We start from the raw sequence: 13,449 nt of genomic DNA, 5'->3' as shown, positions 1-13,449 counted from the left end.
AGCCATTAAGCTTTATTTCTCTGCCCATACTGTACCTTTTCTAGGGATTAATTGTTTGAAAAGGAGGACATAGGTGGGGAGGGGGCTCCATTTAAAGTACTAAGTATATGTCAAGGGTTATTGTGAAAGGCAAATAGCATCTAACATGCAATTTAACTTCTATGTACATCCTTCACTTTATATAGACCTATCCTTGAGAACCTTACGTGTAAATCAAAATGTTACCAGATAGGACAATATTCTGAAGCATACAAATGGTGCTTATTATTTAAAAGAATAATTTATATTTAAAAAAACTGGGTACACCCTCCATCTGTTTGTCTGTTCTGTGAACTGACGCTTTCAAGCATTACATGAATTTCTTAGCTCGGGGCAGACCCAGATCAAGCCTGTGTGGACCCTCCCTTGCAGTTCACCCTGATGCTTTAACTAGTGGAACAGCTTCTCCACAGATCCTGGACCTCCTCCGTATAATCACATTTCAAGCTTTAGATCACGGCCCAGGCGATGTTCTGAGAAATGCCCCAGAAATGTCCCAGTTACCAGTGTGTATTCCTCTGATTTCCTTTTTTATGATTCTAAGCTTCCCCGGTGACTGAGTGGCAGAGAATCCGCCTACAATGTAGGAGACTCGGGTTCTATCCCTGGGTTGGGAAGATCCCCTGGAGGAGGGCGTGGCAACCCACTCCAGTATTCTTGCCTGGAGAATCCCATGGAGAGAGGAGCGTGGCGGGCTACAGTCCAGAGAGTCATAAAGAGTTGGACATGACTGAAGCAACTGAGCACAAGCCAAATTTTTTAAGTTTTGGATTATATACACATTGTTTTTGCATTAGTGAATTTCCTCTTCTTTCTATCCCATAACATAAGTGATTCAGAGTTAAGCATATACATAAATCTTTGATGATAAAAAAAATAATTTTAAAAGTTGGAATCTCCTGAACTTTGTGCACATAATTCCCAGTTAAATCACACTAATGGTAGCTGGTTTGGTTGGTATTGAGTAATAAGCACCCTTACCAGGAGACGATTTTAAATCTGCATGCATTTGGAACAAATGCCCTGAAACTGTAGCCCTTGTTTTGCAGATAAAGACCACTGTGAAGGACGTAGAATTTCCACTGATAAAGTCAGAATTGGAAGCAATCGATGTCAAATTATTGAATGCTGAGACGACACTGTTCTGGAATGGCGAAGGTGTGAAGGCAATATTTGCTTCCCTTTGAGTTAAACTTGGGTGAGAGGGACGGAGGTGGGGTCCAACCCATTGGGCATCTGGAGTTCTGTGGAATCAGTGATCTGCCCACTTGGGGATGGGGAGGTCCTGATTCCAAAGGGACAAACGGTGTGTGTTACTCCTCAGTGCTGCCTTTCTGGATGTTCTCCACCATTTTCTCTGCTTCAGGCTCCAGAGAGGCAGGGGGACTTGCCCAGAGCTGTGTTACAGTAATGATTGTCAAGTCAGCCTTTGCTAAATCTTTCCTTTTGTAAGATCCCTTCATGCTTCTCTCTCAGGTGTGTTTGAATATATTCAAGAGATGCGAGAAATTCTGCACAACTTGCAGAACAGAATACAAAAAGCAAAGCAAAACGTAGAGGGGATTTCCCAGGCCATGAAGGTGAGTAACCCGCAAAGCACAGCGTGCGTGTGCGTGCTAAGTCGCTTCAGCCGTGTCCGACTCTGCGACCCTGTGGACCATAGCCCACCAGGCTCCTCTGTGCGTGGGATTCTCCAGGCAGGAATACTGGAGTGCATGGTTGTGCCCTCCTCCAAAGGGTCTTCCCCACCCAGGGATCAAACCCGAGTCTCATGTCTCCTGCATTGGCAGGTGGGTTCTTTACCACTAGTTCCCCTGGGAAGCCTCAGAGTGGAGCTTAAATAGGAACCTGGGAGAGAGTCCTGAGGAAACAGGCCCCTCGGAGATGCTCACGTAAAGTGCCCAGGGCAGCAGGGACCTGCTGGGTGAGGCTCAGGGCCACAGAACGGTGACATCAGGGTGGCTCCAGGGCAGAAAAGCCCCAGGTCGTTCTACAGAGTTCCATTCCATTTGGTTCTGTTGAGCTCAGTGAATATGGGGGCCGTGCCCTCTGCCAGGCGGATACTAGGAATGAGGGTGTAGTCAGGGAAGAGGTGCTAAGACTCAGCTCTGCTGGGAACACATTCATCATTCAATGAAGAGCACCACGGGTCCTTTCTCTCAAGCCCGATCCAGAAAACTGGGGGACAGCCTTCCCTGGCACCCCCTCCCCAACATGGTCTGTTATCAAGGCCCGAATCTGCAGACACCAGCCGCAGGCCATCATAATCTGTTCATTAGAAAGCATCTCACCTGTGTTGAGACACCTTTGGCTTATGTATGAAACTCTTTCCTACATTATAGTTCACAGTCATTTCATCACCATCCACTTAGATGTAACGCAATACATTGTAGGCAAAAGCCACTGCCCACCCCACATTTTTCTGATTCAATTTTCATTTGATCAGACCATTTCCTCAAGTCATTGCCTCAGAAAGGTCGTGTTGATGACCTGCTTTCTGAGTCCTTGCTTGTCGAAAGCTCTTTCTTTGGATCTCACCTAGCTTGTCCAAATAAAGGATTTTTTGATATGGTTCTTTTCCTTCAGTAATCTAGAAAGATCTCTATATTCATATGCTCTGGCCACCATAGCAAAGGACCAGAGAATGGTCAGCTTACACAGCAGAAATGTATTGTCCCACAGTCCTGAAGGTGCAAAGTTCAAGGTCAAGGTGCTAGCAGGTTCTGTTCCTCCTGAGGCCTATCTCCTGGGCATGTAGATGGCTGCTTCTCCCTGTGTCCTCTTCAGTTCAGTTGCTCAGTTGTGTCTGATTCTTTGTAACCCCTCGGACTGCAGCACGCCAGGCTTCCCTGTCCATCACCAACTCCTGGAGCTTGCTCAAACTCATGTCCATTGAGTCGGTTGATGCCATCCAACCATCTCATCCTCTGTCGTCCCCTTCTCCTGCCCTCAATCTTTCCCAGCATCAGGGTCTTTTCCAATGAGTCAGCTCTTTGCATCTGGTGGCCAAAGTATTGCAGCTTCAGCATCAATCCTTCCAGTGAATATTCAGGACTGATTTCCTTGAGGATTGACTGGTTGGTTCTCCTCGCAGTCCAAGGGACTCTCAAGAGTCTTCAACACCACAGTTTCTCTGTGTTCTAATTTCCTCTTATAAGGACACCAGTGGTATTGGATTAAAACCCGTCTTAATGACCTCACCTGAATCACCTGTTTAAAGGCCTGCTCTCAAATGCAGTAACATCCTGAGTGTTAGAGATTAGGACTTCAACATATAAATCTGGCGGGAGACACAGTTCAGGCTGCAGCCACCCCTTCTCGTAGCCACGACGTTGAAAAACTTGACTGTGGTACGACTTCCCTTTGCTGTCCCTGTTCTCTCCGACCGGAGGCGGATAGTCCTTGGTCGTAATCAGGGCTCAGACACATCACCAGCGTGTGTCCAGACGTGTGTCTCCTTTTGTTAATATTCCCTGGATTCCCAAGGAGCTTTCAGTCTGAAAACAGTAGCATTTCCCCAGTCCCCAGGCACTTCCTCCAGTCACTGTTCTCTCCCTTGTGTCCCTTTTGTCCTGGACACTGAGCATCTTCACACATGTCTGGATCCAGCCACTGTGTCCCCTCACCTCCAGCTCTGGTGGTTCCTGAAGAGAGGGTCAGATACGGCTTTCCCTAGGCCGGCTCCTTCCAGGCCTGATGGGGCGAAATGCCCAGGGGTCTCTCTGTGGTCCCCCAAGGCCCCTGTTAGTTTTGAGTCGCATCATTGAAGACTGTCTAACAGTGCTTGGCGGTCCCTCAGCCTCTCTGAGGCCCACCTGGGGCGGGGCCACTTACTCCTAAAGGTGTATTGGGAAGGAGTGAGACGGGAAGCTTTTTCTCCAGGCGCTTTTCTCCTGCTCATGTTTTCCCTCCAGGACTGGTCAGCCAACCCGATGTTTGAAAGGAAGGACAACAAGAAAGAGGCCCTGTTAGACTTGGATGGGAGGGTGGCCAACCTCAACAAGCGTTACACTGCAGTCAAGGATGCTGGCCTGAAGATCCAGGCCATGGTCGCGGTGAGGAGATGCCCAGGAAGGCCTTAGAGAGCCCACGTGCTTTCAGTAGCCAGGGAGGAAGGAGCAGGGTGGGGAGGGGGCTGGAGGTTTCATAAAACGTCGGATGTCTGCAACCTTTAATCCAGGAGTCTGATTTTATAACAGCAGACTCTGCTGATTGCTCACCTGGAAGCCCGATCCTCTGGCCACATGTCTGTCCTCCTCTAAGGATGTCAGAGCCTCCTCCCCCTACATAAATTGGTGTGGACAAGTGACATGTTTCTACAGGGTCCCTGGGGGTAGCTGAATCTGGGACCAGCAGGCCACCTTGAAGGAGGAGGGTCTGCTGAGCTGTTCTTATGGTCAAATCATTGCTCAGAAGGTCCTTACTAAGTGGAGTGACTTGACTAGGCCAAGAAATACTTTGTTTCCAGCTCTTCTTCCTTTGCCCTGGTGCCAGAAGGTCCCAGTAAATTAACTTGTTAAACGGCAAAAAAGTTACTTGAAAGAGTTAACTGATTAACCTGTTAACACTCCCAGATGTATTGGAAACAATAAGGGAGAGAGAAATCTGGCTCAGGGTCAGGAAGGGGCTTTGTCATCCCATAAGTTTTCTAGAGTCCTCGACTCCCATAATAGTCCTGTGAAGCATTGTTTTCTATCTTACACTGAAGCTATTTAAGCCTGTGTCTTCTCTTCCCTATTAGAATGTAACTGCCTGAGGGTACAGGCTGGGTCATGTTCAACTTTGTGTTTCCTTGTAACTCTCAGTGTCTTATAGATTCATCTATCCACCCACCCAACCATTCAACCATCTATCCACCCATCCATATACCATTCACCCATCCATCGCTCATTCAACCATCAACCCATCCATTCAACCATTCACCCACTCATTCACCCACCCACCCACTCATCCATCCATCCACCAGCTCCTGCTCTGCTCCATACATTGAGCTTAGTGCTGGAGGAATAATGGTGTGAAGGACGGTCAATTCCTGTCCTCGTGATGCTTGGCATCAAGGGGAGGTACAGACCAAAGACAAACAATAATTCAGCATTGTCATCTGTGCCATCACACGCACATATAATGGGTCACCAGAGGGAGCGCAGGTGGGGGCAGGCCAGGAGCCAAACCTGAGATGAATGGGGGTGGTGATCAAGGAGGGTCAAGGAGAAGCAGGCCATACCTGGCATGAACGGGAAGGGGCAGCCTAGACAAAGACACTGACCTAGGAAGAGCCTGGCACATTCAGGAAGCCAAAATCAGACCTCTGGGTGTGGAGTGTGCGAGCGAGGACACGGGTAGTCCAGAAAGTCGTTGGATTAAAGAGGGAATGGGTAGACCCAGTGAAACAGCAAGTAGCCACGTGGTTCTGTTTGCAGGAAAATGCAGAACTCTTCAGAGCAGATACGACAAGCCAGTCCTGGAAGGATTACGTCAACTACATTGACAGCATGGTCTTAAATGAATTTGACCAGTTCATTCGCAAGTCTCTAAATTACCTGATGGACAACATGGTTGCAGATGTAAGTGACAGGCGTGAGATTTATGTACATGCGTACACATACATATGTATTATAAACATGAGATAAGGTTTACATTGGAATCTGTAATCTGTGGTTTCCTGATGAAAGAACAGACTTATTAAAATCTGCCCAGGGTGACCAACTTATCCTGATTTCAAATCTGAAAGTCCTGCACCCCGGGACATCTGGTCACCCTGAATGTGCTGCAGCATAAATGGGCTAAGCACACCGCCACAGAGCCGAGCTGATCTGTGTTGCTGTCGGGTGAGGAAAAGCAGGCACCTCTGGCCACTCCTCCAGTAGACTGGGGGTGGGATGTGCCCTCCTGTTGGCAGCATCATCCTACCCTCTCCACCCTCTGCCAAATTGAGCAGAAGCTTAAACCAGGTCAGCAGAGTGGGTTTTCTGGTTAATTGCATCCTGGCCTGTTCTCCCTGAGCTGTGCCCTGCCTGTGTCTTTTTCACTACAGGGGCTCCCAAGTGACTTTGGATACTGCCCAGGAGGGCAAGATCAGAGACCAAGCCCACTCAGCTCACTCTCAGGAGAGGGTGGTGGGCACCACAGTGAGACACCCCAACACAGGTGCAGAGGGCAGTTGTCGCCAGATTATCAACAGACCCCAGAGTCTGTTGGTGAAAGTAGATGGCATTACTAGCTGTACGGCTCACCAAGGGCTTCTCTGGTGGCTCAGTGGTAAAGAATCTGTCTGCCAATGCAGGAGATGTGGGTTCAATTCCTGGGTGGGGAAGATCCCTTGGAGAAGGAAATGGCAACCCACTCCAGTATCCTTGCCTGGGAAATCCCATGGACAGAGAGGAGCCTGGAGGGCTACAGTCCATGGGGTCACAAATGAGTCAGACATGACTTAGTGACTAAACAACAGCAAAGACTCAGCAAGCAAGGTATAGCAATGCAATATCAGCAACGAAGGTAGCTAATGTGTAGTATTTATCCCTACAAAGAGAGCAGTCACAGTCAAATGGTTGATGAGGCCCTGATAACACAGTGTCCTTCCTAAAAATTCCCAGGGAGGCTCTGTATTGCAAGCGGCCAATCAGCAGGAGTGGCCCCCCCCCGAGACAGAGGCTCAAGAAAAGTCTGCTCAGCTGAGTTCATGACAGCTGACCTCTCCCACTTAGCTCACTCAGGCACTAGTGCAGAGTCTCCCCCAGTCATAGGGCCAGGGTGCTCTTGAGCTGGCCACCGCAGGGCCAGTGTGGACTACGTTTGGAGGAAGGTTAGTGGCCGTGGAGCAGGACCCAAGCACCCGTGGGCCTCAGCTTGCACTCTTGAGATTTATTGGTGCATTGGGTGGGCTCCATCTGTCCTCTGTCACCCAAGACCACACCTAGGATCTGCAACCTCACAAGGAGGATCCAGGAACAGACAGGGTCACGGTGTGCCCACTTTGTAAGCAGGACCTCTGTGGAACGTGAGGCTTGTCCTTTCTGGAGCTCAGCAGAGGCCATCCTGCCTGGCTGGGATGCCCCCCGCCCCTGCCCCACATGCTCTGTATGTTAACTATCCATCTAATCCCCACAGTAACCCAAAGAGATGGGGACAACAATTGCTTCTGTTCTATGAAACAAGCCTGCTCATTTTATATATCTGGGGAAACGATATCGAGGTTCTCGCCTGAGACCACGCAGCTGGTCAGTAGCAGATATGGGCTTGAACGCAGGTAGTGGGTCTCCTAAGCACTCAGTCATTGCTGCTCCGTCTGGCTTGGACACCCAGCCTGCGTTTGGCCTGGTGGTGCTGCATTGGGCCGCACAGTTCTTGCTCATGGGCCCTTGGTGGGGAGTGTGCTCTCGGTAGCAGTCCCAGCCAGAAGAAGCCAGCCCTAGACCTCGTTTGGTGCCTGGGTGAACATCAGGCATTGAGAACGGTTAGCCAAGGGCAGGGCCTTGACCCCATAACACCCTGTTTTAGGAGAGCGTCGCGCCGCTGTTCGAGGTCCGCATGGAGCTGGAGGACGATGGGCTGGTCTTCAATCCATCCCTGGAAGTGGGCGGGGACCGAGGCTTCCTGGCGCTGATCGGGAGCCTGGTCACTGACATCTACAATGCAGCCAAGCTCATCCCCAGACTGGCCAAGGGCAGGATGCACTATAAGGTCAGTCTGGGCTTGGTTACGGCCCCACCACTTTCCCTGCCACCAACTGCTACCCGGGGTCAGAATCGCCTTACTGATGCGGCAGCGCTTGGTCGTGTGTGTGTGTTTCATGGTGGTGGTCCCGTGTGTGATGAGGAGCCCAGGGGCGTCTGTTCTACCAGGCTCCCTGGGGGTGGTGGCCCGGATTTCTCTCGCCAGAGTGGACCTGTCCTTGGTCGACCTGGTTTTCATTCCCTCAGCAACTCCCCACCCACAGCAAGATGCCGAGTGTGCTTTCCCGCCCCACTTCCTGCCGTTTCCCTCCCTCCCGTAATTTACAGTCTGATCCTCTGAGCATGCAGGCTCTTTGACAAATGTGCCTTCCACTGGCTCCCACACCCATTTGCTCTGAATGCATTAAATACCCACCCACGACCTAAAACACAGATCAGATCCTGGGGATGTAAAGGTGGGGGAAATTCAGCCTCCCTGAAGGGGGAGGTCTGAGAAGGTGTGCTTGTTGGAGCATGGTTTGTGGGGCAGTTAAACAAACATTGGAAAAGACCTAAATGGCCATCAAATACAGGAGTCCTTCAGTAGCTTCAGGCCTATCTAGACAAAGGCATCTAAATGAGTCACAAAAGGGAGCCTGGAATGGAAGGAGGCTCGTGATGTGTTATCAAGTGTTTATCAAGCTGCGGAACTATGTTTAGAATGTGATTTCATTCATTTAAGCAAACAAAAGCCTGTCTTCCTGAAGACATACTCCAAACTGTCAAGAGTGCTCACTTCTGGGAGACAGGATGGGGGCGAGGGAGGCGGGGGGACAGGGGACATAAAGGGGGCTTTTTGTTTCATATGCTCTGCCTTGTTTGAACTTCTTGATGATGGGTGTGTATTATTTGTAATAACAAACATTTCCAGCAAGATGCTCTGTGCTGTTAGGGACAGGTAGGTGTAGTGATGTGAGGACAGGAGGAAATACCTGGCCAGGTTAAGCACAGCTCCCCAGAGCAGCTGACCTGCATTCTGAGTTGAGCAGGACGGGAGGAGATTCCCAGGCAGAGAGAACGATTTGAGGATTCCTGAGCCACACAGAGGTAGTGTTCCAGGCCCAAGTGCACACGGTGAGCTGCTCTGGAGCTTAGCACAGAGTGAACCACACCACCAGCGATCCACTCAGGCACAGACGTGTGGGACCCAACACAGGCTGATGAGAGCTGCAGCCTGACATGTGGCTCTAGAATCTGAAGGGCCGCACGTTTGGGGCTCCTCCACCCGCCCTGGGGTCCTCACGTGATGCAGCAGAACAGAGCAAGGCAGAGTAAGGGTCCCGGTGACCCGGCCACACCCCAGGCTGTGCACACCCTGCCCTGGTCTCATTTGCAAGATTTTAATTTATCGAGGCAACTGAGTGACTACAGAGAGAGGTCAGTGCCACTGTTAGAAAACGTAATGTTGCTCACAGCTCCCCAAGAAAGGAGAGGCGCGGTCAGCCATTCAGGGGCGAAGTGGGGAGCAGCAGGTTTGGTCAGGAGGCAGGAGAAGGATGGAGGGAAGCCCAAGCCAGAGGCTGGTAGGGCTGGCGAAACTGCTCCGGATGGGCCCCGGGGTCATCTCCGGTTATCTGGTACCTGGCGCTGGGGTAAGAGAGTAGGGGAAACATGGGCTTGGGATATGTGGATGGCTAGATAAAGGAGGTGATTGGGCGTTTGTCTGGCTTGCACAAGGCATGCCCCCATCCCAGCCCTTTGCTACTTAGAAGTGGCTGGCCCTGCAGGGGGACAGTCTCTCCCCAGCCAGCAAGACTTTTTTTTTTTCTTCTTTTGCACCACATCAGGCAGCTTGTGGGATTTTTAGTTCCCTGACCAGGGATCGAACCCGGGCCTGCAACAGTGAGAGTGCTGAGCCCTTAACCACTGGACTGCCAGGGAATTCTCAGCAAGATTTTTTAAGATGCCAAAACTTCTTACCGCTGCTGTATAGTCATTTCAGTCGTGTCCGACTCTGTGTGGCCCTATGGACTGCTGCCTCCCAGGCGCCTCTGTCCATGGGGTTCTCTAGGCAAGAATACTTGTTAAGATACAGAAACTTCAAAAAACATGTTTCATACACACCCTCCACCTTGAGATTTTCCAGTTATGGGAGCCAATCGCTACCGTTTCGCTAAGACCAATTTGGATTGCATTTTCTGTCTCTTGAAATGCAAAAGGCCTGTCCAGCCAGGGCCTCCGGTGCTCCTGCTGCAGCCGTCCATGTGGTCTCCACTCAGGTCCTCAGATATGTGCCTCCTCTCAGCGCAGGCCCTTTGCTGTTTCTCTGGCTCTTCACCTCCCGTCTATCAGCTCCCAGACCAACGATCACTTCTCAGGGGGTGTCCCCTAACCTCCTCCCTGCTACACCTGAATACAAGGATGAGAGTCATGATGACTCAGTTTTTTATTTACTGATAAACTTGTGACCCCAGTCCAGGACTGTCCACATCCCCGTGAGCCCTGTCCACACTCCCAGTGCCCCCTCCCACCGCGTGTACACAGCAAGTGAGTAACTGCTAAATGAATGAAGCTATGCGTGAGTCGTCCTGGGGTCTACCAGGCAAAAAGTCACATCCGGCGTACCTTCACATGGGAGAACATCGCCAATGGGAATGTGTCCCCTCCTCTCATCTCAGGAGGTTAGCAACACTTGACCCAACAGGGAGCCACTCTCCAGGTCAGGGGGCCCACGGGGCGAAGCCCTCACCCGTCTGTTCCCCTCCTGCCCGCCTGCAGACTGACCTGGAAGACATGACGGACCTCATAGAGATGCGGGAGGAGATTTCCAACCTGGTCATCAGCGCCATGAAGGAGGCCGAGGAGTACCAGGACTCCTTTGAGCGCTACTCCTACCTGTGGACGGACGACCCACAGGAGTTCATGAAGAACTTCCTCACTTACGGGCGTGCCATCAGCCGGGAGGACTTAGACAGCCAACCCGAGGAGACCCTCCCCAAGACACCGCCCACCCTCGCCCAGTTCCAGCAGCAGGTGTGTGTGGACCTTGCCCACCGGTTTTCTTGCTCCTGGAATCAACCACGCCCTCCCCGCCCCCACTGCTGTGGAGGGGCACTGGGTTTGACTGAAAACGCGGGTGAACTTTTTTTTAAACGTAGGTTTTATTATTATTCAAGTATGGAGAGACCAACAGACCAGCAGACAGCCACCATGAAAAGAGAGTTTGTGACCCACGGCTCCCAAGAGGAGGGGGCACTCCAGGCCATGGGTGTCGCCAGCAGGGTACCAGTGTCAGGAGACAGAGAATGAGGGGAAAGCGTTACCGAGAACTCGCGCTAGGGTCCTCGTGGGAAGGAACAAGCAAGGCAGGGCAAGCTGGCTTCGGATGGGCTAGTTTGAATCATTTCAGTGACTCGGGGGTGTATGGGCTGTCTCAGGTTGTCAGGTACCTGGCCCCCTGGGTGATACCTGAGCAGGTGGACAGTGGCCTAAAATGTGAGAGCGGGTGGTAAAAATCGGGGTGCAGACTCTGGTTCGTTGTTTGCACATGAAACAACGCTGTCCTGCGGCGGGGGAGGATTGTCTGCTATCTCTAGGAATGAGCCAGCCTGTGAGGAGGGCCGGGCTTGTCCCTCCAGGGTCAGCAAGGCCACCAATGCCAAAGCATCAGGAATGTAGAGCATGATGGGAATTTCCTGGTGGTCCAGCAGTTAGGACTCGACTCTTTCTGGGTTTACCCCCAGGTCAGGGAACTAAAATCCCTCAAAATGCATGGAGTGGCCAAAATATATATATATATATATATATGAACACAAGAAAACGTAATGAGTTTACAGACCTTCATGTCTTTTCCTGAAGCTTGGTGAGGGTGGCCCAGCCACAGGGGAGATGCTCAGGGTAGGGGACACAGTCTCTCCTACAACGGGGTGGGGACAGCTGGCTGCCGATCTTGAAAGCCTCGAGGACAGGCAGCAGCACAAAGCTGGTGGAGTTAAGGGTGCCCCGTGGCGCCCAGGACCCCTTGCACCCTTCGGAACTTTAGTCATACCCTCCTTCAGAAGCCCTGCTGGCCTCACCCGGTGATGTCCCTTTCTGACAGCTTATATCCGTGTTCGGCAATAGTCTTCTGGGCTGCAGGGGCTACCAGCTGGGGCTGGGAGAAGGAAAGGAGCGCATTGCGAGGGCCTCCCCTGCTCCCATGCGCTGTGCTGGCCCCACCACAGCAGCCCAACAGCTGAGCGGGTCCTTGCCTCCCAGATCGACTCCTACGAGAAGCTGTACGAGGAGGTGTCCAAGTGCGACAACACCAAGGTGTTCAACGGCTGGCTGCAGTGTGACTGCCGCCCCTTCAAGCAGGCCCTGCTCAACACCATCAAGCGCTGGAGCTTCATGTTCAAGCGGCACCTGAGCAACCATGTCATCAACAGGTGGGCGCCAGATCAGCTGCCCCGGGCCCACCCCCACCCCCACTGGCCTGACGCTGACCACACCCCGGAGAGCCCTGTGCTAGGGCCTCCAGCCAACCGGGTGTGGAGCTGAAGGTCAGGTTTAGAGACCAGTGGCCCCACAGAGGGTGGGTCCCAGCAGGAAGGTGTCACCTGGTGGGCAGTGGGGACCCTGGTTCCTCGATCGTTGCTTCTTTACTGGGCACTTACCATGTCTGACCAACAAGCTCCTTTAGGAGCCCTGAGTTGGGCAGGGAAGCCTGGCATGAAACTGGAGGGTGGTACCTGTGCAGTTACAGGCGATGGTGGGCTGGGAGTCACCAGGAGCCCCGAGAACATGTAATCCCGCTCTTCCATCCAGGAGGCCCTGCAAAGGCCACCCTGAGATGTGACCCTACCCGGGACTCCCCGACCAATTGAGCTAGTGAAACATGGGGTGCCAGACAGGGACTCGGCCCTCCCCTGGGGGGGGCGCCCATCACATGCAGCCTCACACCCACCAGCCTCGCGGACCTGGAAGCCTTCATGAAAGTTGCCAGGATGGGCTTAACGAAGCCCGTTAAGGAGGGGGATTATGACGGCCTCGTGGAAGTGATGGGGCATCTGATGAAGGTCAAGGAGAGGCAGACGGCCACGGACAACATGTTTGAGCCTCTGAAGCAGACCATCGAGCTACTCAAGTCCTACGGGGAGGAGATGCCCGAGGAGACGCACGTGAAGCTGCAGGTAGACGGGACTGGGATGCCCCGTCGGGGGAGCTGGAGCCCCGCGAGGCAGGGCCAGAGGAGGGCGGGCCCTTGTGACCCGGAACTTGCGGGATCTGAGATCCTTGGGGAACAGTGGGGTGGGAGGACAAGGCTCTCCAGAGATGAGGGGACAGGGAGATTGCCTCCCAGGGGTGGGAGGGGAATAGTCCCTGCATTTAGTTGGTGTTTCAATGGATGAGAAATGCCTTCATGTCCCATGCTGCCTCCTGAGCCCAGTGGGAGCCTGGGCATGAGGGCCTGTGGACCGAGAACAGGGTCTGCAGAGACCCTGCTAAGATTAGGGGCCAGCAGGGAGGCTGCGAGAGAGATCAGCTCCCTGGAGGAGAAGGCTCCCCGGCAGCTCCATGCCCGTGGAGCAGAGGGGCCACGGCAGGGGATGCAGGGACTTGAAGAAGCCCAGCACTTTATGGCTGATTCACAGGATGTCAGTGTTGGTACCAATGCATCTGTGTGTGCGGCTGGGGTGGGTGGAGGGAGGGAGGGACGGAGGAGATGGGTCCTGCAGGCAGGGTCAAGCCATCCCCCGAGCTTTGTCTCCTCCCAGGC

The 13,449-nt window shown here is 52.5% G+C and overlaps 1 protein-coding gene across 2 annotated transcripts in view; it reads left to right on the top strand.

Annotated features, from left to right (window-relative positions):
* Positions 1 to 13,449, top strand: part of DNAH17 (dynein axonemal heavy chain 17) — a 99,284-nt gene that overhangs the window by 21,869 nt on the left and 63,966 nt on the right. For both annotated transcript variants that reach the window (XM_044938628.2, XM_044938627.2), the window contains exons 15-22: positions 1,089 to 1,197; positions 1,516 to 1,619; positions 3,954 to 4,094; positions 5,460 to 5,603; positions 7,537 to 7,719; positions 10,470 to 10,724; positions 11,949 to 12,118; positions 12,640 to 12,862. In XM_044938628.2, the coding sequence (XP_044794563.2) occupies positions 1,089 to 1,197; positions 1,516 to 1,619; positions 3,954 to 4,094; positions 5,460 to 5,603; positions 7,537 to 7,719; positions 10,470 to 10,724; positions 11,949 to 12,118; positions 12,640 to 12,862 (1,329 nt within the window). The remainder of the gene's footprint in view (positions 1 to 1,088; positions 1,198 to 1,515; positions 1,620 to 3,953; positions 4,095 to 5,459; positions 5,604 to 7,536; positions 7,720 to 10,469; positions 10,725 to 11,948; positions 12,119 to 12,639; positions 12,863 to 13,449) is intronic.

This window comes from Bubalus bubalis, chromosome 3 (genome assembly GCF_019923935.1).
Source record: "Bubalus bubalis isolate 160015118507 breed Murrah chromosome 3, NDDB_SH_1, whole genome shotgun sequence".
Taxonomy (NCBI): domain Eukaryota; kingdom Metazoa; phylum Chordata; class Mammalia; order Artiodactyla; family Bovidae; genus Bubalus; species Bubalus bubalis.
This window is presented reverse-complemented; position numbering and strand designations above follow the sequence as displayed.